Genomic DNA, 27,434 nt, shown 5'->3' with positions numbered 1-27,434 from the left:
TCAGATAACCAATAACAACCTCGATATTGGTCATCTTCGCTCCATAAATATTAAAATCGATCAAAACAAAATGTCATAATTGAATAGTATTATGATTTTACAAGTTTGATGATGGCTAGTTGAATAGTTCCTTCTTCTAAACACAAACAGACAGTCTACATCCTTCTCAGTATGTAAAGTTGGTGTTGAATGAAAGAGAATGATTTTGTATGTATGAATAAATTATATCTAAGATAATTACGTGGTACTCGACGAAAGGTTTATCGTTACACACGATATTCAGCTATTTGATGAGTTCCGGTGTAATTAATTAACTTCCGGATTACATGAATACTCTACAGAGGGCTCACATCACATTATTAGTACTTCATATGATAAAGAGGACAACATGAAAATATATAATATATTATGTATACGAATGGACACAAATTCATTTAAGCATATCCACAGTTTACGCTACAGAACATTCGGTTCTCAATATCTATTTATATATGTAAAAAAGTGAGAAAAATCGAGATGCCTTGCCATCGTCCTAGACTAATCAAATATACGCTAACATATGAAAAATGCTGATACTGTTCGGAAGAGCATGCACTTATCCAAGATTGCTAAGTGATATCAGAAACAGACTTCATAACTCTTTATGGAAATATGGATAAATCTAATATATGAAAATTAAAGACTGATTTATAGTCTTTGATTCCTGAGGAACATTATCCATCTTTGCCATTTAAAGTGTAATTACTCATTGATTATTCATAGTGGGGATTCTCTATGTGATTGTGTGGTAATACTTAGTGGTTTGAATTTGATATCGTGTATATAAGACACAAGTTTGCTTAGAGAATCAGTTATTGCCTTGATTTCCACGACATTCCACAAAAAGGTACAAAGAAAAAATCTACCTCGGAATATGTGAAAAGCAACATATGCATTTAAAGTATACATATATAGAGGATGTTGAATGGTTCCTGTTGAATATAAAATATTTCACAAGTATTACAGAATATCGATATAAAAGTATCAAAATATTCTGTCATAAGAGTGAAACATCAGCTTTATTCAACGGGAAATCATGACACTTTCTTTTTATTGCATTTTTATGCTAAAAAACAAAATCGAAAAAATCAAAAAGTGCGGGAAACAGTAACATAGTTCATGACGTCGTCTCTTTGTGACGTTACTCCACATCAATTTGACAGGGCCATTTTGAAAGGCCTGGTCAACGCAATTAAGCGTTTTCTGTTGTTATCGGAGAATCTGTGCATGAAAAGCTAACGCCTAGTGAGTATTTTGTCAAAAACTAGTCTGAATATTTCAGAAATACAGCAAAATAACCCATTTTGCTATCTGAGGTGAATACAAAGGTTCGCTCCGATTGGTCACAAACGAAAAACTTATATTTTCAATGCAAAACAAGTTTTTTATTAGTTTGATTAATTTCTATATTCACTGGCAAAAAATGCAATAAATATATAAGTTGAATATTAACTGTATCAATAGACAGACAGGAAAAAAGTAGAATGAATGCTCCACTGCTATCGACGACAAAAACAATTGAAATTTTCTCCACGAATATCACACTGGACAACCGCATTACACCAATACACAAAAATACAAATGTTTGTGATTTCCGTAGTTCCTGTGCTCCAGTATTTTCAGAAATAAAGTATGTATTCTTGGAAATCTTGGATATACAGACAGCAGTGTCTTTTATCACTCTTATATAAACTGTATCCAGGGAATTATATTGCGCGTATCGAAATCTATTTATTGGTATGTGACTATAACATTACTGAAACATCACCACGTGTTTATTTTTGGGGATTTTTTTCATCACAAATTCGATATTAAAGATAAGATAGATACCCTCTTTGATTTATATACTCCAGAACCTGTTACCTGTAAATATTTTGAATGATTGAATTTAAATTATTTCCCTTATATAATTTTTTTTATCAAATTTCAGTGCAATACTTTCTTATTTTTTAAATTTTGATTGACATGTTTAAATTAATGGAATATAGTATTGCTCTATTGTAATTAACTTGTGATTGCCCTAATCAAATGTAAACCTTTCTAGAAATGAATAAGACTATTGATTGACTTTCAATTATAGTCCAGATCTGTATATCTGTGCTTTAATGTCTCTTAGACTGCTATTCCTTAGCAATCATTGGCCTGGATTCATTCTTGGCCTCGATAAGTGATTGTCAGATACCAGGATATTGGCCTCTATATGTTGTAACATGGCATCATGCACGCTCTTTACGGGTTAACCACGTGTCGACCTTGTAAGAGTTCACAAAGGGAAATCTCTTTTACAACGTAACCTCGTGACACTATATGTAATTTCGATTATTCTGCCATGGACAATTTCCTCCTTATTAAACAGGACCAGAAGACGGCGACAGTATAACGCCACTTCAGCATCGATTCCTTACCTGTTGCAAATGAATCAACATTACCTCGATAAATATGTCTTGCCGACACATTTCCAATCAACGCTGGCCATGAAAAGAGCGATGTTTTATAATTCTCTACCATTGTACATGTACATCAAACAGTTTACAACATCGGGTCCCATTTGATTAGTTTGTCAACTGAAGTCTTTGTTGGAAACTTCCTTTTGCCTTTAATCCTCAGTCGTTTCATAAGTTTCTTCGGGTCATTACTGGTAATGAACCCGGAGCTCCAGAGTCACGCCATTGAGACATATAAGGCCACGATATTGACATAAAGCACTTATAATCGGTGCAAGTGCACCACTGTTTTACACTCAAATGTCACATGACTCTTCCTGCAGGTTCACATCGTTCACATCAAAAGAGAGTTATTCGCCGTTCCCTATTGGGGAATCTAGGAAGGTATCTCTTACTGTCCGCCTATTACTCTCGTCCACCACCTCCACAAGTAGTTCCGAGTAGGTTAATCCCATTCGTACCACGATAGGGGCATTTATATCTCGATCTGAAGCGAGAGAAATCTGCATCTTACCAAGAAAGTGACAGTTTGCCTCTGTGGTGTACAACGGAGATACGTCACCTGTGTGTAGAAACATAGGAAGAGACAGGCACTTTTGGCCTTTTCTATTCACATACAAACTGGTTTTTGTAACGAAATCCCCTATACGAACAGTCTGTCCTTTTGCGATCTGTTCACTGTATATATCTGTACACAGATCTACGCCGTGTGCATTGAATCGTTTGTCCTCATGATGATCATGCCTATGGAACGGTAATGCTATCGAAATTCCGTATGAATGTTTCGCTTCCATCTTTATGATAGGAGCGAATTCGTGTCCATATAACACGGCGCCCTTCAGCACGGCCAGTTCCGGTTCATGCGGCATAAGAATAGTCATATCCGGAAACTTCCTTCGCATTAGAGCTTGGATGCTTGCAGCCTTAGCAAATCCACCGACCATAACGATTGTCTTCACGTTCCTACCTCTTTTAGAACTAAGAACTTTCATCACATGTGTCACAATTTGTTCACCAGCAGTTTTAAAAAATCCATCGAAGATTTCGGGGTCAATATTAATATTATCCCCATGCATTTTCACAAGGTCTCCGAACTCAGAGTTGTCCACCTTGAGTTGGAGGGGCTGCTTCGCATTCACTTCATAGATCCTCCGTAGTATTGCAGGCACTTTGATTGAAACACATTCTTGTGAGGTGGGATCAAACACACGTTTTTTCGACTCGAATTCTTTGTGAAGTGTCAATAAATCCCCACGGAAACTTTGAGCAAATTTGTCCATCACATCGAAACCGACGACTTTCATCATGAACTCGACGAAAGCTCCATCTACCCGTATACCGCCAAACACCACCCCACACGTCGTGTGCAGTTCATTGATCTTGTTTTCCTCGTCAAACTCGTGGATGGTCGTATCAACAGTTCCTCCTGTCAGAAGAAAAGTAAAAAGAGAAAAAAAGTTAGTGAAAAGGCCAAGGATTTGAAAAAGAATGAGAAGCTGATCTGCTTCTGCCGTGTATCAATGAAGTATGACGGACTCTGTCATCGATATTAATCATGACTTTGCATGTTGTTAGTGGTCTTTCTTTTCACATGAAGCAAGAATGTTCAGCAGTCCTCTCATGAGTTGGTTTTAGATAGCCGATCCAGAATCATGGAGCTTCGGACATTCAGTACAGGTTATCACATAAACTTACCTCCTAAATCCACCACCATGTAATGCAGACCTTGCTTCTGAATACAGATTATTTCTCCATTGCGTGTGTTGATACGATGCAGGCTGCTGATCTGACAGTACATCGCTGCTGCTTCCGGTTCCGGTACAAGTACAACTTCCGGTAAACTAGCCTAAATACATAAATTTACAGACGTTTATATCAGCATTCTCCTCGTTTGATAAATTAGTGTTAGGAAATACGACATTGGTTTAATATTTTGGAACGAGTAGACATACGCCATACAAAATATTAAGGGTGCTACAGGAGTAATACACAAGTGATTCCGATCGTCTAAAGAACATAAATTACAAAATAGAATGAGGTGTCCAACAGCTAAAAACCATCCCATTCACTGTTTGTGTAAACATACACCAGGAACACATTACCTGCTTGGCGGCCAGTCTGAGGAACTGCTTGGCATCCTCCGACCATTCTGCGGGATGAGTGATGACCCAGCGGAAGGCGAAGTTATCCATAACCCATTGCACCGTACAACCTTTCATGGTTGTAGCCAGGTTCTCCACCAAGGCAGACTTAAGAGTCTTTATAACAGTGCCGAAGATCATTGCAGCCCTTAGAGGTTTTCCTGTATCATCCTGGATACTGGAGGTCGAGTTGAGGTTCTATCATAAAAAAGTGAATGCATATTACAATGACCCCGAGTTGACCTCGTCACATTTAACACTGACCCCGAGTTGACCTCTTCACACATAACACTGACCCCGGGCTAACCTGGTCACACATAACACTGACCCCGGACTAACCTTGCCATCTATACAACTGACCCTATAGTGACATCGCCACCTATAACACTGACCCCAGACTAACCTTGTCATCTATACAACTGACCCTATAGTGACCTCGTCACCTATAACCCTGACCCTGGCCAGACCTCGTGACCTATAACACTGACCCGGGTATAATACAGAATCGATAAACTATTTATTAAACATGTATACCTTTCCAAAGTGTCATAATTCGAGTATCTGCTTTTCATTAATCAATGACGGACTTGTACATATATATAGATTTACTGATAGGTTAAACCTAACAACTGTTGTACTTGTGTTAGAATGCCATTTACTATATCACTAGTACATAGGCATCATAACAAGACTACAAGCTGCAATTGAACGTTTAGGCTTATCGTCCTACTAGTTTTACCATTCTTCATGTTATGTTAATTTTTATAATTAACTAATACATACGACATACAGGACGTTGACTCTCAGAACGTTTGTACTACACCTATATCGACACGGGTGTGTCCATTAATAGTGGCCATGTCAATGTAAATATCATTGGTCGTTTACCGACGTGTTGGGGGCTACACTTCGAGGGATTATTGACATCCTGACCTGTTTCATTTTGTTCAATGTTAATGTACCTACAGCAGTCATATGATGACCTCAAGGAATAGCAGATAGGAAATAAAGAATATATGTCATAGGTGTTCGAAAGCAAACTGTATATAAATTATGACTTCAAAATCTCTCAAGCAGGGTGCGACTCTAGAGTGGACATTTGGCCTGATTTACTGTGGTCATGGTCCGCCCTGGTCAGATCACCAGTATATTTTGACAAAGACATTTTACACTGATACACCCAAATGTGAAGAGGTCATAATCTTAAACCCATAATACGCGAATTTCGTTATCAGATATCGTTGAATTGTTATCGAATATAAGGTAAAATAATCTGCGATTAACTTAATAAAGCACGAGTCATGACGCTTAAATTACGACGTCAATAACACTAGATACCCAATTAACGATTGTCACGCGCAACAAACATAAATGTGACCTTGAAAAAGTATAGATACATAATGTAGATTCTCTGTGATATTGATGCGAAAGCTTTCTGACGACCAGGACACATTAGTGGTGGTGTAAAACAAGACATGTAGAATCCTACATCAATACTCGGCTAAGTATTGATCCGCACCGGATAGGAACGCGGGTACGTAGTGTACGTAGGGTATACAGGGACAGATAAAGTAGAGAACAGCATCCGTATCCAAGGTCTGGTGCCTTTACAGTTAGTTGCGCATGCATGCACATGAAAATAACGAGACCTATTAAATAATTCAGTCACGTCAAGTAATTGTGTAGCACTACTAAGGGAATGGTGATTATCGATAATCTGTATGGCTCACTACCCGTAGTGTCAAAGATGTTTTACATACACATGCATGCACTGTGTCATCTCTAGGATATATACAGGAAAACAGGTGCTGAACGGACCGTAAATAATTTATATCATTGTAAATATTTATATTTCTCAAATAATTTAAACTCCCTAGCATTGTGTTTGTATTGTTTCCCTGGCTATAACGACGTCTCGCCAGCATTGTGTGCTGGTTTTGTCATTCCCCTACTGGCGAAACCGGGTGGACTATAGGTGTGCTTCCCGTCTTTCTGTCTGTCTGTTAGTCCGTCTTCTCAGTTTTCCGCACTTTTCTGAGTAGCTACAGATCAATTTCGAGTTTCAGACTTTTGGGTCAAGGTCAATGTTACTGTTGCTATTTCTGACGAGACCGGTAGGGGACATGTATTGCTTTAGCAATACCCACCATTCCTACCATTGCATTCAACGTTTCAGGTTTACTTTTGACCTTGTACCTGGTAACGAAAGCTGTTATTGATACCAAAATGCTAACAATATCACTTGAATTATCGTGATATACTAACTTCATCGGTCAGCAGCGACATCTTGAATCGCCGGAAGTAGTACCATCCACCATTGACCTTGTCGGCTGACAGTTGACTGTACTTCCACTCCGCCTCATAACCAAATGAATGGAATCGTTTTTCCGGTGTGAAGAGGACGGATGTGGGCGCCTTCATGGTGATCAACCGAGGGTTGCCTGAAATCCATGTTTTATTGACAAACATTGCCGTCCTGTCTTTGTTCAAGTCGCTAACGATACCGAAACTGTAGCCTGAGTAAGTGGTACCGATATCAATGGCGGCGATGATATCCGCCACTCCATCTGTAAGGCCGGCGGGAGAGGAACGTACTCTGAAAAAAGTGGCCATAATGTAGTATATGTAATTGAAAACCAGAAGTATAATAGCGACCTTGCCCCGAAATTTCCTCAATATTTCCACAGGGAAGCATTCTTGGATTAAAGGACAATTTAGTTGCTGAAGTGATCATAGTTTTAATTCGTTAGTTCTGTAATGCCTTCCTATGGAAGAGTTCGCCCCTCTGCAGAGTTAATGAATACTTATAAAACTGCAAGACTATGTATTCCTTAAAGAAATAAAGACAACGTTTGGTGATCTATCAACGGACATTATTAACTGGCAAGCATCTGAGTTTTACATCATGATTTAACCTGGAGACAGATTGACACATAAAATTCAAGCTGTTTAATCTCTGTCCTAAAAAAGACAAAACTTACCTCGCAAGAGATTCCCTCCCCCCGGAGTCAACAGATCTGTGCTGTCTCATTCCTTCATCCGGTACAGCATCATTAGGATTCGTCTGGAGAAAAAGAGAAAGAAAATTATGTTTGTATAAGGGAAAGACAAATCCTCACTTCACCCCTGGTTACTTAAAGACAGATTTTAAAGGAACGGTCACCTAAACAAAGACTAGATTGACAACAGATTTTAAGGGAACCGTCACCTAAATAAAGACTAGGTTGGCAAGGCAGAAAATAAAGAAATACAAATCATTGGTACCAAGAGTTGAATTGTGGCTGTAGCAGAATACTATTTGGTTCAAAATAGAAGACAAAGTAATATTATATTGTTCCATCGTCCTAGAAGACAAAGTAATATCCTATCCTATTGTTCCGTCGCCCTAGGAGACAAATAAATGTCCAATTATATTGTTCTGCCATCCGAGAAGACAAAAGAATGTCCTATCGTATTGTTTGCCATCCGAGAAGACAAAGGAATGTCCTATCCTATTGTTCTGCCATCCGAGAAGACAAAGGAATGTCCTATCCTATTGTTCCACCGTCCCGATCCTACCTAGATAAGTCATCAGATATGAAACTCAGCTCTGACAAACAATGCTAAGTTTGATGTAACATTCCTGAAGAAATGCACGTCTTGAATATAATCATATATACAGCAGTTGAAACTGAAAACAGAAATTATCAAAATGCACTCCACATACTTCCTTATTGTAAATTTATGGGTGGATCTTCTACTAGGTCTGATTAGGGCCGTTTTCGGCTGGTTAACATTTTTGTTTGTGACCACCCAGGGAAAAAATACAAAATATCGTCATTAAATATCCCTTTTCGGGGCGAAAAGCGAAAAGAATGCAACTTTGCTACAGTATCTCAATGGCGTCTTTTTTCGGGAGAGAAACTTTTCGCCCTTATAAAAGGCACCATTAAAAAATATCCCGCTCAAGCAAAATTAGTCCCATTCAGCAATCAAAGTCTTCCAACATGCACTGATATCTCCATATGTGTAAGTAATGGTAGACATACCTATTGCAAATATAATAGCGATATATAGCTATATGTTGATACAAAAGGGTTGAAATTGTATGGATAAGTGTTTGATCAAGTCGTTCTACAAATTTGAAGATAATACCATCGAGTCTTTTAAAATGAATATCGATATTTTTTTTTTTATATTTTGAACATTGACTAACGTGTTTAACTTCAAATATTTCAATGTATACGTTGTTTTATATTGAAGACATAGAATGGTGTTGTTTTAATTTTGGAAACATAATATGCGTTTCAAAAACCTGTTCAATCCTTTGTTGTGGCTCATTCCTTTGTTCTCGATTTGTATTGTGGACATCATCTGGTTGGTGTGATCTCGGATTACCTCCCCTGTCAATCAACAACTGGTCATCAGTAGGTGCTTGGTTGCCCTGTTTGAACGACTTTTTCTTACGTAAAGGTTTAAGATTGACCGGCTCTTCGTAAACAATGGCGTTGTGACTAAGATTTGAGGCTCTTTTCTTCACGGGCTTTTTCTTGGGATTTTCGCTATTCGGCCTTGATGGCTTGTTGAGATTTCTTTGGGATTCTTTCCTCACTACAGTCGCTCCTCCCTTTAACGGCATACTGGCTTATTTTCGGATGTTCACTAACATGAACGAAATATTTCATTACACAATGAAATCATTGACGGGTTGATGTCACGGCTCCACTTCCGGTATGTTCATTTGTGTCTGGTCCATTATGCATATCAGGTAATTAACTACGTACCACTCATATACACAGCGTACAGTAATAACAATATCACCAGAATTGTAAAACCGTTTACTCCAGTATCAAATACAATTGGAAACGTGCTCAGAATCCACAGCTGAAACTCGTTAATGGCATCATGACTCACATCCGATATTGTGAATTGTTATCACATATGTAAATAGGTAGGTAGGTAGGCAACGATACCACTACACGTTATCACTATAACTGACAAGGTACAGATCTCCTGAAATGTCTGAGGAAGACTACCACACAATTTACATCACGGCACGTTGGTGCTTCACTACCAGACAAGTATGCTCCAACTTTGCTTAACTACGGTAATGTACATATAATGAATATTACACGTGTTCCTTTCCGGCTGATTAGTTATTTCCAATGAACGTACGTCAATTGTTCCGGTATCTATTGTTTCTTAGTGTCGTTCTGGTTCTATACGCAATTTCCAGCACCAGTTTTGTTCACTAAACGACAAGAAAACTACAACATTCCCTGAATGGTAGACAAACCTAATATAATAGCGATAACAGCACATTCAGTGTTGATTCAGTTTACCGTATCATTAACTAGGTCATTTATATATAAAAATGTATATACATTGTATATACTATTTTATATATAAAGTGATATTGCTATGCAATATCAAAAGTTACAGTTTACAACTCAGGGTTCATTTGTGAACCACACACATTAAAATACTGTTGAAGATATAAAAGTCAAAGTTTCTGATAAAAATCCTTAATACGACACTTTGTCCTCACTATATGTATACCTTCCGTCTGCATGTGTGACTACAGCAGTTGAAACTCATCTATACACAACGGTAATTTGAAATATTTAGCATGCAAAATATCACCTGATACACGTCATACACCTTGTACCATCCTTTCGACCAATGCGCACGCGTGTCTTCAGTTCCGGCTGTTAATTATCGTAACCATTTATTTCTGATTAAGTATTAACACGTGATTACATAGTCCTTAGGTACTAACATTATACAGCAGGTCATACGAGTTATTTTAACGAAAACGTAAAATAAGTCAATGGTGAAAATCACATATAGACTTCCGGGTAGGGGATATGTACTGCCCTAAGCTTGGCTATCCCAATAGTATAGTTCGTAAGAGATGGCTAATTTTGGAACGACATCTCTTCTTCATGTTTCTTATGACAATGACAATCGCATTTGACATTTAACACGAACGTTTGTCCATGTAAGGCAAGCTATCGGTCACATTTCGATGATATGGCATTTCTATAAAACATATTGTATAAGAGCCCTATAAGTAGTCTATTTCACAATACTCCTTTAAATATGTTGTGGACAAAAGGACCTAAAGTAAGACTGTAGTCCATTGTTTGTGAGTTGTATTGTTCCTAGTCAGACAAACAGGACATTAGGTTCTATTTGGCTCCGTCTCTTATTGAGTAAGTTAGAGGTGAAGTTTGTCCGAGGTAAACCATCAGCAGTCCATACATTTGGCTATATCATAAAAAAGGCAAATTATGACTATATCATATAAAATAAAGACATGTTATCAACTCAAATATAAATGAAAGTATGTATTTATATCGAGCTGGAGTTATGTAGATGCTCACATCGCATTTAGTTTAATTTCTGACCGACCTGAATAGAAGTCAGTAGACCTGCTACATTGGCAAGATACCAGTAGGGAATTGTGTTGTGTAACTTCGTCTTTTTATGCCTGCTGACTATATGTACAGCGATTCGGATGCACTGGAACCATTAACAATATTGATCAGTAACCAACATTTCTGCGGGGATATGTAAACATTGTATCGCCGAGCACAACGGATCATAGACTCATTATCTATGTGAATATCAAATGTGTGGATTACTACATCAACAAAAAAGACTGAGCGTAAAAGCGCCACTATGTACGTGAATATTTTACCAGTAGATAGTCAAAATTCACTCAGGTAGAATGAATTCGCGTGTGATCTCCATCTCCGTCTTTAGTTGTCCCATTGAAATGAAATATGATTTCCATCCTGAAGAATCAGTGAGGGTACTTGTTTAAGAGAGCAGTGGGGTTTTGACACTGTACATGTAAATGTTTTAAGTAGGCCACATGGATATTGATTTATCTCACAATTACTGGTATATGTTATATAATTCTGTTTTTTGTGTCATTACGACAATATAGTTATAGACATTTTCCAGTACAGGAACAGAATAAGTTCCTCTACACTGGACTCCATTAGTATTCTACAATTTGTGATAATTTCTATCTATGGCTTGCCTTATAATGATATAAAATGTCCTGATTTTTCTATATTTCATATCATCTATTTTTGAAAGTGTATATATTCTTAGCAGTTACAGCATCTTCTGAAAGACTGTTCCATATTTTTGCATTTCAAATAGCGAAGATTTTGCTTCTCAGCGTTGTCCTTGATTGTTGCGGAAATAATATATTTGAGTTTCCTCGGTCACTGTGCCGTTTTGCCATGTCTTTCCATAGTTTTATGAAATCTCATTATTCTTTGTCATAAATGCCGCTTAGCATTTTGTAGAGTTCGATCATACCTCATCTAACCCGTCTGTACGACATCGTTGGAAGTTTCAATTTCCTAAGCCTTACTGTATATGATAGGTCGCTTATTCTTGGAAAACAGTTGGATGCCTCTAATTTATCAATATATTTTGTCTTCCGAGGAGCCCAAACCGAACTGGCGTAATCCAGCTGTGATCATATCAAACGTTTGTATAGTAAAAGGAAAGTTTTATTATTCATGAAACTAAATGTTCTTCTTAAAAGACCAAGACTTTGTTAAGCCTTATTAACTTTCTCACCTATGTGGTTTTCTAAGGTAAGTTCTGTATCTACTGTACACCAATATCCTTTTCCTTGTCTGTTTTTTTAATTTCCATGTTGCTTCTTAACATTGCCTATGATTCAGTTGTTCCATATTTTGTTGTGTGCGTCCGATATGCATATGCTTGTATTTTCCCGGATGTATCTTTAAAATCCAGGTGTTGCTCCAGGTACTCATCGTGTCCAGATCCTGTTGTAAAGTGCGTGTGTCCTCTGGTTTTGTAATAACTTTAAAAATCTTGGTTTCATCAGCAAACATGTAAATATCAGAGTTCAATATTTCTGGTAGATTGTTTATAAATATCACGAACAGTAGAGGGCCACGCACTGGTACCTATGGGATATAACTCTATATGTAATAGAAAACAATGATAGGTAATGTCAATGTACTGGTTGGATTGTTATATTTCTCGCACTCATGACGAGGTTTTTCCGTTCTTTACCGGTGTGAGATAGGTTTTGCCTCAACCTAGCGTGTGGCAATTTGTGTGATTATTACGAGCACAACGATGCTCCTCTTGAACTATGACTTTACCTCCTTTGGAAGTTCCAAGGTGTCAGGTATAACAGGACATCGCTTATTTGATGCAATTGGCCATTTTAATATAAGTTAGACTTGTGGAATTACCATGAAATAGCGATTTAATTGAACCGAAACCCAATTGCTTTTCTAGACTGTAACCCCAGTACTCACATCGATTCTTCTGGATAAGAATAATTTTTTTCTTCTTAAAAGCGACATAAACAAAAAACTATTATATCGCGCAACATGACTTCCTAAGATTCGTTAATCCTACTGTACTTGTAATAACAATATATATATATGAAGAAAATGCTCGCATGCATAGCAAATTGACAATGTCCATGAGTGTTTGCAGATTCATCAGGAAATTGGACTAAATATTTTAGACAGTCAAGTCACCGAAACATTCCCTCAAACCGTGCACATCATTTTAAGTAAAATAGATATGTCAAGAAAAAGATATAAGTACTTTTGCTTCCCTTGTTGGTCACCCTGCCACTTCGATGCCGACTCCCCATATCCTACAATACCACATCCCCTATTGTGAGGTTATACACGGTGAATAAAGTCTGTCAAAACTATACATCCGAATAAGGGTTTCATTTCAAAATTAAGGTTAATATGAATTGTATATCAAATAATATCATATGTGATTTAATATTTGTCAAATATTCAGATTTTTACATTGGTCAAACTGGCATGGAATTGCGAAAACGATTTACTTTACACCGCTAACAAACGACAACTTACCACTGGCGGTATTCAGCGGTGAATTAACACTTGTGTAAATGACTTTTTCACTTAACCTAATTACCTAATGGCGAAAATGAATGTTTTTCATAAATCTAATTAAGCCAATGCTGAATATTGACCGAGGTACTTAAAAACGAACGAATGGTGTAAGAAACATTTTCTGGAATGTAGTTGTATCTCTTATATTTTTAACTAGTCTACATTACTGTAGTATGGATAATTTATATACATTACTAGTGTCCTGAAGTATGGATTTATATACATTACTAGTGTCCTGTAGAATGGATAATTTATATACATTACTAGTGTCCTGTAGAATGGATAATTTATATACATTACTAGTGTCCTGTAGTATGGATAATTTATATACATTACTAGTGTCCTGTAGTATGGATAATTTATATACATTACTAGTGTCCTGTAGTATGGATAATTTATATACATTACTAGTGTCCTGTAGTATTGATAATTTATATACATTACTAGGGTCCTGTAGTATTGATAATCTATATACATTACTAGTGTCCTGTAGTATTGATAATTTATATACATTACTAGTGTCCTGTAGTATGGATAATTTATATACATTACTAGTGTCCTGTAGTATTGATAATTTATATACATTACTAGTGTCCTGTAGTATTGATAATTTATATACATTACTAGTGTCCTGTAGTATGGATAATTTATATACATTACTAGTGTCCTGTAGTATTGATAATTTATATACATTACTAGTGTCCTGTAGTATTGATAATTTATATACATTACTAGTGTCCTGTAGTATGGATAATTTATATACATTACTAGTGTCCCGTAGTATTGATAATTTATATACATTACCAGTGTCCTGTAGTATGGATAATTTATATACATTACTAGTGTCCTGTAGTATGGATAATTTATATACATTACTAGTGTCCTGTAGTATGGATAATTTATATACATTACTAGTGTCCTGTAGTATGGATAATTTATATACATTACTAGTGTCCTGTAGTATGGATAATTTATATACATTACTAGTGTCCTGTAGTAATAAGGTAGATTGATAATTTATATACATTACTAGTGTCCTGTAGTATGGATAATTTATATACATTACTAGTGTCCTGTAGTATTGATAATTTATATACATTACTAGTGTCCTGTAGTATTGATAATTTATATACATTACTAGTGTCCTGTAGTATGGATAATTTATATACATTACTAGTGTCCTGTAGTATTGATAATTTATATACATTACTAGTGTCCTGTAGTATGGATAATCTATATACATTACTAGTGTCCTGTAGTATTGATGATTTATATACATTACTAGTGTCCTGTAGTATTGATAATTTATATACATTACTAGTGTCCTGTAGTATTGATAATTTATATACATTACTAGTGTCCTGTAGTATGGATAATCTATATACATTACTAGTGTCCTGTAGTATGGATAATTTATATACATTACTAGTGTCCTGTAGTATGGATAATTTATATACATTACTAGTGTCCTGTAGTATGGATAATTTATATACATTACTAGTGTCCTGTAGTATGGATAATTTATATACATTACTAGTGTCCTGTAGTATCGATAATTTATATACATTACTAGTGTCATGTAGTATGGATAATTTATATACATTACTAGTGTCCTGTAGTATGGATAATTTATATACATTACTAGTGTCCTGTAGTATGGATGATTTATATACATTACTAGTGTCCTGTAGTATGGATAATTTATATACATTACTAGTGTCATGTAGTATGGATAATTTATATACATTACTAGTGTCCTGTAGTATGGATGATTTATATACATTACTAGTGTCCTGTAGTATCGATAATTTATATACATTACTAGTGTCCTGTAGTATGGATGATTTATATACATTACTAGTGTCCTGTAGAATGGATAATTTATATACATTACTAGTGTCCTGTAGTATGGATAATTTATATACATTACTAGTGTCCTGTAGTATGTGTCCTGTAGTATGGATAACTTGTTTATACATTTCTTATTCTATTTGAAGGATATATTGAGAGTAAACTACGTGTATTTGCACATGCTTGTTAGCCTGTTGTCGAATAAGTCGGCGGGCACAGCTAGTTTTTAACAAACAAAAACAAACAAACAAAAACAACATTTACTCATCAAGATTTCTACTTGGTTTTAAACTGGAGTATTTTTACTAATGGATATTTAAAGTAAACGGTATTATATTTTAAAGTTGATATATAAGTATTACGTAACAATATAAGCATATGTAAATTCAATTCATGTGCGATGTAGCAGTCGATTGACATGTAGGCCTATATCAATACATTACCTTAGGCATGTACTGGATTTTTGTACCGTGTTATTATCACGTGATAATGCTGTATGAGTGATAATTGCCTTAAAGAGCAGTATTTGAACAGTTGTTTTGAAGTCATTGTTTTATTATGTCACTTTGATGTTGTAAGTTTATATTTTCTGAATAGAAGTTTGAAATAGAGATGAGATGGATTATCTAATTACATCGTTTAATCAAAGCAGCGACAAGAGTATGTCGAAATGAACGCGAACTTGTGACCCATCATCTTTAAGAGGTAGATACTGTATCATACCACGTTTCATCCTTCTCTGACTCGCCAGTGATGATAGAGGCCAGAAGTGTGGGTGGAAGGGTGGCACAGTTGTAACACACTCGCCTATCACCTAGGCGGACGGGGTTCGATTCCCCGATCGTGAAAATGTATGGGGTCTGCTTCCCAGCCACGTGGGCTTTCCCGGGGTACTCAGGTCTCTTTCCTCAGTTAGATCCATCAGGCACTCCGGGCCAACAAACGTGATTAATATAAGTTGATAGTTTCACAATTGTTGTACAATAAATTAAGTTTACATTAAGTTTGGAAATCCAGAATGGGTGTCTGGAAAATTAAAATCGGTTTAAACAAATGTTAAAATATACCAGGCGAGGTCCGGAATTAATCGATATCCGAGATTTCTCAGCACACCCTACATAGCTTACGTATCGCTTTCCGTGATCAGAACTATGCTTATAGCCAACCTAGTGTGTGATAGTAAAAATAATTTGCGGCAAAGGATGGTCAAGGTTGCCATAAAGATATTAGAAATGAATATTAGTAATATAATCAAAGTACTGAAAGTACTGGATGAGGCGTTAATAAGATATTTGGACATTGAAATCAATGAACTCTAGAAGGTGACGATTAAAACAAGAGGTTCATAGGTCTTAACAGGTCACCCGAGTTTTGAAATATTTCATTTACATTTACATACCATAAAACTGCCATACAAAACTGGTAATTCTAACCAAGTTTTTTGACATTTAGGTTAATTTGATCCTTTTTGGCCAAATCCATCAGCCCCTAGGGGTCAGTCTGGGCCAACACGGGCATACCATCAAATTGTCATCCCATGCTGATAACTTTAATCAAGTAAGAATGAATTCCATAGGAAATTAAAAAAGGTAATAACTTAGAAACTATTGTAAAGATTACCCCCTCCCATGGGTCAAACAGGAGACCCCTAGAATCATGAAATTTACAATTCACAAGAATCATAAGACCCTTCTATCTATGAATTAAATCTATCTTATTTGGCTCTTGAGAAGATGTTGAATTTTTGTCAATTTGGCCCCCTTTTGCCCCGCCCCTCAGTCCCCTAGGGCCTTAGGACAATATAGTTCATAATTTTGGTTGAGTTTTAGCCATGGGAGGTTTCTGCAAAACTCCATTGAAACTGGTTAAGGGGTTTCTGAGAAAAGTAAAAAATGTAAACTGTTTACAGACGCACGATGACAGACAAAAGGCCATTAGAATAGACCTTGTCTCAGGTGACCTAACAAAGCAATTATAGATGCGGACATGATTTTGATGAACATTTACGAATGAGTGCTTATTTTTTAAATCAAGAACTAAAATATACAAAGATACCTTCTTAATTGAATTGAACAAAAAAGATGAAGTCGATTTGCGTTCAGTTTACTTGCTGTAATACTTTGTACTTTACTCTATCAGTGTTTGTGCTATCTAACTTAACTCATTCCCGTCGTTTTTGTTCAAAGGGATGTTTTATAGGAAAGATTTCTTTTATATTTGCTCGACAGAACAGGTAATTCAAGATGTCTGACCGCCTCAATGAAAAGATCATTAAGATTCTTGATAAGAAGAATGTGTAAACGATAATTCATTGACTGGCCTGGTTTTTGTTTCACGGGTCCAAAGAACGGTATCAAATATGTCTAAAGAACAACAATAAATATGTCCAAAGAACAATAACAAATATGTCCAAAGAACAATAATAAATATGTCCAAAGAACAGTAACAAATATGTCCAAAGAACAGTAACAAATATGTTCAAAGAATAATAACAAATATGTCCAAAGAACAGTAACAAATATGTCCAAAGAACAGTAACAAATATGTCCAAAGAACAGTAACAAATATGTCCAAAGAACAATGTAATAGTCCATAGAAACATTGAAGTCCTGTATTTCCAAGTACATACCTGAAAAAGATCCTACCTCCTGTAATGTTTTAGCTTTGACCTCAATGTATAGTCAACTAACATACATTAGTAACCTAAAGGGAGTTTAATACGCTGTAATCTCCCACAATATAGGGTTTATAGCAATATGGCCACGTCGTTATGCCGAAGAGGAATCTTTTAATTATCAAAATATATATATATATAAAAAAAAAAGTGAAATATTGACCGTCAACAAAAACCCGCCATTTCATTACTGCCAAAGTGTCAACACCTTTCATTACAAGTACAGAGTCGGATAAAGTAGTGTTAATATTAATTAAACTGCGTCGTGCACCTGTTTCGTTATTCTAGGACTCGTCAGTAATGGTGATTGTACATATATCTAGTATCAACTTGTAGAACCAGCAGGATAAGGACAACCCAAAAGGATACGTTTCACATCATTACATGAATGAATCAAAGGACTGGTTAAGATAATCAATATACTTAATAAATATAATATAAAGTCATCCACAGTTTTATTACAATCATAAAGAATTTCAAATCCAAAAAACAACTACGTACCAATAATGCTAGAGTGTTTTGAAAAAGGAAAAAAGGAGAAATTGTAAGAAAAAAGAAAAGAAAAAAGGGGGAGGGGGACGGATTCGTTTGAATTCATGTATATGGAAGGTTGTTTTATTGGTTCATCGCCATGATTCCATGTATAAGGATGGTTTTGATTGGTTCATCGCCATGATTCCATGTATAAGGATGGTTTTGATTGGTTCATCGCCATGATTCCATGTATAAGGATGGTTTTGTTGGGTTCATTGCCATAATACCATGTATATGTAAGGAAGGTTCTGATTGGTTCATTGCCATGATTCCATGTATAAGGATCATCGTTTTGTTGGGTTCATTGCCATAATACCATGTATATGTAAGGAAGGTTTTGATTGGTTCATCGCCATGATTCCATGTATAAGGATGGTTTTGTTGGGTTCATTGCCATAATACCATGTATATGTAAGGAAAGTTTTGATTGGTTCATTGACATGATAACATGTTTAACGAAGGCAATTGGTGGGTTCATTGGCTGATAATGCAAATAGATTTTTAGTAGTATTCAGCTGATCTAGTTACCCATAAATCCATCTAAATATAAAGATGGTAGTATTGGTGTCTCCGGTATGTACTTGATGTCACCTGTCATTATAGCCTTTGACAAAATCTAAATTAGTTCTTTGTTTTTAACATTCATTCATTCATTCATTCATTCATTGGTTGAACCAAAGTGATTTTCAAACAATGTAGTTTTTCAGTCGATAAACTGTATTATTTTTCTCGTGAAACATTGCCGGAAGGGACGAAAAAGAGACTGGTTGAGATTAATAAAACATTCTTTATAGGATTAGTTTTGTGTAGAATATCCGGTACAATGTGTTTTATGCGATTGAGTTCCATTGCAGATATTCGCGATAACCTAAATTGATTAAATATTTAATGATCAAGTTGATCAATGAACGGATCAGAGACCGTGGACTCCAGAGCAAGGCACGACGCTGTCAATGTTGGTACGGGTACAGTGACAAATTTCAACTGAAATTTACAGTACATTACAGAATGTGGTATAACTCACAGTTGTTATAATTAATGTTTAAACCCGTGAGTATGTACGCTTAAAAACGAGTAGACCGCCAAATGACATTAATCATCAATCATTTCATCTGGTAAAAAAAGAATAAAAAGCAATATATAAAGATAGATAATTGAAAACCAAATGGAGTCTGACATCGGGAAAGGGAAGGCGGGTGAACATAAGGGAAAGGTACGGAACTGACATCAGGTAAAGGTACGGAACTGACATCAGGGAAAGGTACGGAGATTGACATCAGGGAAAGGTACAGAGGTTGACATCAGGGAAAGGTACAGGATTGACATCAGGGAAAGGTACGGAGGTTGACATCAGGTAAAGGTACAGAGATTGACATCAGGGAAAGGTACGGAGATTGACATCAGGGAAAGGTACGGAACTGACATCAGGGAAAGGTACGGAACTGACATCAGGGAAAGGTACAGAGATTGACATCAGGGAAAGGTACGGAGATTGACATCAGGGAAAGGTACGGAACTGACATCAGGGAAAGGTACGGAACTGACATCAGGGAAAGGTACGGAAATTGACATCAGGGAAAGGTACGGAAATTGACATCAGGGAAAGGTATGGAGGTTGACATCAGGGAAAGGTACGGAACTGACATCAGGTTAAGGTACGGAACTGACATCAGGGAAAGGTACGGAGGTTGACATCAGGGAAAGGTACGGGAATTGACATCAGGGAAAGGTACGGAGGTTGACATCAGGAACAGGTACGGGAATTGACATCAGGGAAAGGTACGGAGGTTGACATCAGGGAAAGGTACGGAACTGACATCAGGAAAAGGTACGGAACTGACATCAGGGAAAGGTACGGAAATTGACATCAGGGAAAGGTACGGAGGTTGACATCAAGGAAAGGTACGGAACTGACATCAGGGAAAGGTACGGAAATTGACATCAGGGAAAGGTACGGAGGTTGAAATATGAGAAAGGTACGGAGATTGACATCAGGGAAAGTTACGGAGGTTGACATCAGAGAAATGTACGGAGGTTGACATCAGGGAAAGGTACGGCACTGACATCAGGGAAAGGTATGGAGGTTGACATCAGGGAAAGGTACGGAACTGACATCAGGGAAAGGTACGGAGGTTGACATCAGGGAAAGGTACGGAAATTGACATCAGGGAAAGGTACGGAGGTTGACATCAGAGAAAGGTACGGAGATTGACATCAGGGAAAAGTACGGAGGTTGACATCAGAGAAAGGTACGGAGATTGACATCAGGGAAAAGTACGGAGGTGGACATCAGGGAAAGGTTCGGAGGTTGACATCAGGGAAAGGTACGGAGGTTGACATCAGGGAAAGGTACGGAACTGACATCAGGGAAAGGTATGGAGGTTGACATCAGGGAAAGGTACGGAACTGACATCAGGGAAAGGTACGGAAATTGACATCAGGGAAAGGTACGGAGGTTGACATCAGAGAAAGGTACGGAGATTGACATCAGGGAAAGGTATGGAGATTGACATCAGGGAAAGGTACGAAGGTTGACATCAGGGAAAGGTACGGAACTGACATCAGGGAAAGGTACGGAGGTTGACATCAGGGAAAGGTACGGAACTGACATCAGGGAAAGGTACGGAGGTTGACATCAGGGAAAGGTACGGATGTTGACATCAGGGAAAGGTACGGAGGCTGACATCAGGGAAAGGTACCGAAGTCGACATCAGGGAAAGGTACGGAGGTTGACATCAGGGAAAGGTACGGAACTGACATCAGGGAAAGGTACGGGAATTGACATCAGGGAAAGGTACGGAGGTTGACATCAGGGAAAGGTACGGAACTGACATCAGGGAAAGGTACGGAACTGACATCAGGGAAAGGTACGGAGATTGACATCAGGGAAAGGTACGGAGGTTGACATCAGGGAAAGGTACGGAGGTTGACATCAGGGAAAGGTACGGAGGTTGACATCAGGGAAAGGTACGGAGGTTGACATCAGGGAAAGGTACGGAGATCGACATCAGGGAAAGGTACGGGGGTTTACATCAGCGAAAGGTACGGAACTGACATCAGGGAAAGGTACGGAGATTGACATCAGGGAAAGGTACGGAGGTTGACATCAGGGAAAGGTACGGGAATTAACATTAGGGAAAGGTACGGAGGTTGACATCAGGGAAAGGTACGGAGATTGACATCAGGAAAAGGTAGCAGTGTTCACTGGTATGGAGTTTGATTAGGAGGCTGGAACTAGAGGGAAATGCAACTGCATACGTTCCGAATATACCAATAATTCATTCAGCATTAATTGGAATTTAACAAGAAGCGGAAGCAATACGGACACTGTAATGCGAAAGAAAAGGAGTGTTGTTGAAAGAGCTGAACATAATTATAAGATGGCGTCATTATGGGTGTGTCTGGATGCTGACAATATAACTTTCACAAGGTGTGACAACAGAACAAGAAAGGGTGATCAAACAAATTAATAGAATCCCTGACAATGACCGACCAGTAATTGACTACTCATCCCTTTAAAATAACGTATACGTCATGAACTGGTTTTTAAGCTACCTAACATTCCAACTTCATTGTTGACCAATCCGTGTCCGGAGTTTCGTTACTTAACTCTGGGCAATGGCATCCTAATGTGTAAATATACCCTTGTTCTTATCTAAACAACACAAGCTGAATCAAATCTGATCCCGTTCGTCCAGTGCCAGCAGCCGTAACAACATCAACACCGTGTTGGGGGGCGCCGGTTGGGACGTCGGCTATTGTTTTGTCTACCATTACAATACACGTCTCCAATACAAACACGCCCGTATCGATCGGCCATTATACCGTGCGAGGTCAAACGAGCTATTCAAATAAATATCGGAGAATTAAATCATGCTAATAACGACCATTGGTTGTTATTGTGTTACATTGTCCACTGCATTATTATATACAATCAAGACATTCTCGATCAACCTGTTAAAATTATCCATATGGATCAATTAAAGGATTTGAATCCAGTATTTGAGTGTATCAATTGTATTGTTTATATTGATCTATTTGTAAGCGCCAAGGTAACAGTGATCAGCATAGGCAGTATCGTAATCAATGTTGCGTTTTTAATTGACCACATCTGAATAACGGATTAGCTTAATTTGAAGTTTTCCTATTGTTAATACAAGTGAAAGGGTTGTATAATACGTACGTCATGCCAGGGTACTCGACCACACGTGGTTGTTTGTGAGGTGATTAGTATCTAGGTACCCCGTGGACAGCTGGTAGAAATGATAAAGAACCAGGGATATGCTTGTGAACCGTCTGTCCGTTACGCATAACTCTGAGAACTCCGTGATTTCAAAGTTCAATGTATGTCTCACAGTTACAAGAATAATACTCCCTCCCACCGAAAAATTAATTAGAAACAGCTGTCGGTATTATTGAGTTCTTATGACATAGCATGTTAATTTGTTATTAGATATATTGAAAACGATGCATTAGCCGGATTTGTGTCCTGTGAATCAAAAGCTAGTTTTTTACGCTTGCAGATGTTATCAAGCTTTACGTAATGATAATAAAAAAGTTACATAAAATAACCCGGTAGTCAACCAAGGGATACCTCATGTAGTTTCTTTGAATATTTGATACCAGCTTCCTGTTTCCTTCGTTCCCTTTTGATTGCGAATATAGGATTTTTCTGATATTGACAGATACTAGTGACTAGAATTTGACAGATCATCATTTACTTAACCCAATGCCTTGTTGAACCGTATCATATTTCGTGGAGAGAAATTATATAAATTAACATACTGATGTGAAATACACCTCAGCCATACTGCCCACTTAGACTGTTTATGGCACGTAATTGGCGGTGTCTGTAGGAAGTGTGACATATCTGATTTATTATGTATAATATAGCCATAGTGCGTGATTGGAAACAATTATACAAACGCTAAATGCCTGCTGATGCTGTTTAAGTTGTTATCGACACTCATTATTATAAATCACAATAAGATTCATCAAACCGCTTGTTTGGATAGAAGCGTTACAAGTTTAACAGGACACAGCAATATCCCACCCCTTTTTGTGATTTTACATCGGTTTACTTAATGATGCTCAATTAAAGAACAGTTAAAAAAACGGGATAAGATGAGAGGTAGATTATTTGATGCCCCCACCCCCACCCCCACCCCACCCCACCCCTCGTACATCGTCCCTGTGTGGCACAGCGGCCATAGACTTGCGACATACTTAAATATTACTGAAAGGGACTGCAGGGGTACTTATCAAGCTACTTACACAAAACCAATACCAAACAATGCACACATACTATTCATTAATGAATTTTAAAAAGTAGATATTAAGAAATACTAGGATATTAAATTTTCTTCAATTTCACACCTAGGCGTCTTCGGCTCCATAGGTGATACCTCTCATGTAAATCTTTGTCAAACAAGTTAATGCGAGCCGTGTTGTGACAACGGAACCACGAGGGATGTCAATCAGTATCTTTTACTGTAACGAAACAGCCCCATAAAACTTACACGTGACTCTTATTAACCAGTATCTCTGAAAACCGAGTGTTTTTTTTTTTTTTATTTCTCTCTCTCTCTCTGTTGTCGACACCTATCACCGAAATCGTGATATTGTGAATATCAAATCAACAGAGACATGCAGACTCCAGAGAATGTGAAAGTAATGGTATTACTATCCAGAAAAAGGGAAATTCAGAGGTATACGTTATTCTCTCCACCGTTTCATTCAGTTGTTTCAGGCTTTTAGAGCGATTTCTTTGTGTATATTAATGGAAGAGGATGTTTAATACAAAATTCGGCACCACTCTCAGAATAATCTAGATTTTTAACCTTTTTTGCTTAATTTGCAAGAAAAGATAAAATGAAATATTAAACAACCACGAATTTATCGTATTAAATAAAATCATAGATGACGTCACTTTTCAAGTTACTGCCATTAAAAATTTTAAACATTTCCCACTATTTTATGTGGCCCATCATCGACTTCGTAGTCACGAACATCTCATTTTAGTGTCTAAAACGGCAATTTAAAATAAAACATTATTACGGTACGTATAATTAAAAGCCGGAGTGTTATTTTCATTCTTGTTTGTTTTAGTTTTCTGAAACCGATAGATTATGTACATCCAGTACAATACGACAGGATTTGAAAGTTCCTCTTTATCAATGCTGTTAAGAATGATGATATATGATATACTTAGAATCATTATCATTTTATTACTTTTCTGTGTCACAGATATGACAAACATCACGCACCTTTTGTAGTTTGCTTCACGAGTAATATGTAGCTAATGAAGTTTAAAAATAATGAAGTACTCCGAATTTTAATGTGTCCTGGATGTTTATTTTGTCTGAATTTTAATGACGTACCCCAGATTTCAATTATGTACCGTGTGTTTTAGTGCTCAAGATTTTAATGCTGTACCCTGGGTTTTAATGGTGTACCCCGAATTTTAATGAAGTGTTCAAGACTTTAATGATGTCCCCATGAATTCAATGATGTATTTTTTAATTGTGTACCCCAGATTTTAATGATGTGCTCAAGGTTTTAATGATGTACCCAGGGATTTAATGACGAATCCTACTTTATATTCATGTTTCCCAGATATCAATGGTACACAGTGTACATGCGAAAAACCTTTATACCTGAATGTTTATTCGTAAAGTTATGTGAATTATGCCTTTGTACTACATCATCAGTAACCATGCATGTAAAGTAGTGATTGACTATACATGTACTTACCACATAAATCTGATTCTATCAATTTCGGATCAGATTTCAGTCTCTAAAATGGCGAGGAAGACCTAACCTCATAACTAATGAGCAGATTAATGTAGCGCTCCACTGCGCAACAATATCAAATGAGACAACCCCGAAGATATTGTCGATCAGGCCATTGACTAAGTACTTGTTATATCATTTAATACTTACAGTTTTAAGGCCATGTCGGTTTATCCTCTGATTGGTAAATATCCTTACTCGTCATAAGAACACGTCTGATAGAACACTCTACCCGACACACGATAGTGATATCACTTTCTGTGCACGACTTATATACATATATACCCGTTACTGGTTTAAACGACAGTATTGATTAATGAGATATCGATCCAGTTTTCTAACATAACATTGAGGCTATCGATCCTGGTGTCGTTTCTATTCTACTACATCGCTCAGAATTGTTACCATGCACTTACTGGGAACAATGGTGTACATTTGTAGCTCAGAAAATCTGACAGGACACCAAAGACAATATCATACATATATAAAAAAATCACGTGACCCATTTCATCCCGAAAGACGTTTCTAATCATTTTTGATTGGTTTAAAATTAATTTGCTTGTCATCTTCGTTTGCTTTCCCACACAGCACTTTACGAAAAGCCTTCACGGTAGGATTTGTGAGCATGGGTTGTTTAGACACGTGTACAGATTAATCAATAAACCAGGTATATTGTCTGACCACAATGCCAGGTAATTTTACCTAAAACAATTAACGTCCCAGTTGGTCGAGGCAGTTACACATTACCTGATATCAGAGGCAGACTAGAAGATCGTGTTTCTTACGCGTTCTACTGAAACTACCATATAAAATATTAAAATGCACTACTCAACATAATATATGACGGCATTTTTTCCAATACAATTTTCATTATATCTTTTATTTCATTTAATTAAGAAAGGAACACAGGGCAACACACCAGTTTATTACAATCACATTAAAAGAGACAAACTTCCCTTGATAAAGTACAATGGAAAATGTATAAATGGGACAATGCTGTAAATAGCTTGTAATATGGAAGCTTATAGAACGCCATTGCTGCCACACATGGTATAGAAAATGGTATATAAATTGTTATTTTCATTATTAGGATTTCTTCATTATATGATTTGATCTTAAAATTGTATTACATGACTTTATTATTATATCATATGATAGCATCATTATATTATTTGACTTTATCATTATATCATTTGACTTTATTATTATATCATATGATAGCATCATTATATGATTTGGTTTTACCAATACATGCTTGGATTTGATCTATATCTTATCAAGTTTTAACATCAAATGTATAACATATCTTTATACCATCATGATATACCGTTACATTATTGTAAACGTTTTGTAACACTATTTATATCCACGTGATAATCCCAGTGATCAATTGTGAGCTACTATCACTGTAGTTATAATCATATAACGACAACAGTGTATAATATAATGGTGTCACTATATCATATAACGACAACAGAGTATAATATAATGGTGTCACTTTATCATATAACGACAACAGTGTATAATATAATGGTGTGACTATATCATATAACGACAACAGTGTATAATATAATGGTGTAACTTTATCATATAACGACAACAGTGTATATTATAATGGTGTAACTATATTATATAACGACAACAGTGTAGAATATAATGGTGTAACTATATCATATAACGACACCAGTGTATAATATAATGGTGTCACTATATCATATAACGACAACAGTGTATACTATAATGGTGTAACCTAATTATATAACGACAACAGCGTATAATATAATGGTGTAACTATATCATATAACGACAACAGTGTATAATATAATGGTGTCACTATATCATATAACAACACCAGTGTATAATATAATGGTGTCACTATATCATATAACGACACCAGTGTATAATATAATGGTGTAACTATATCATATAACGACAACAGCGTATAATATAATGGTGTAACTATATCATATAACGACACCAGTGTATAATATAATGGTGTCACTATATCATATAACGACAACAGCGTATAATATAATGG

At 36.6% G+C, this 27,434-nt stretch overlaps 1 protein-coding gene across 1 annotated transcript; it reads right to left on the bottom strand.

Moving 5' to 3' along the window:
* Window positions 1-1,378: 1,378 nt before the first annotated feature.
* On the bottom strand, window positions 1,379-26,649 carry LOC117330085 (heat shock 70 kDa protein 12A-like). The gene is made up of 7 exons (XM_033888303.1): window positions 26,642-26,649; window positions 25,547-25,589; window positions 7,606-7,688; window positions 6,890-7,220; window positions 4,586-4,822; window positions 4,179-4,329; window positions 1,379-3,909 (listed from the first exon to the last, which is right to left on the bottom strand). Exons 1-7 carry the CDS (start codon window positions 26,647-26,649, stop codon window positions 2,834-2,836), a joined length of 1,929 nt encoding a protein of 642 aa, XP_033744194.1. The 3' UTR covers window positions 1,379-2,833.
* Window positions 26,650-27,434: the final 785 nt, after the last annotated feature.

This window comes from Pecten maximus, chromosome 6 (genome assembly GCF_902652985.1).
Source record: "Pecten maximus chromosome 6, xPecMax1.1, whole genome shotgun sequence".
Taxonomy (NCBI): domain Eukaryota; kingdom Metazoa; phylum Mollusca; class Bivalvia; order Pectinida; family Pectinidae; genus Pecten; species Pecten maximus.
This window is presented reverse-complemented; position numbering and strand designations above follow the sequence as displayed.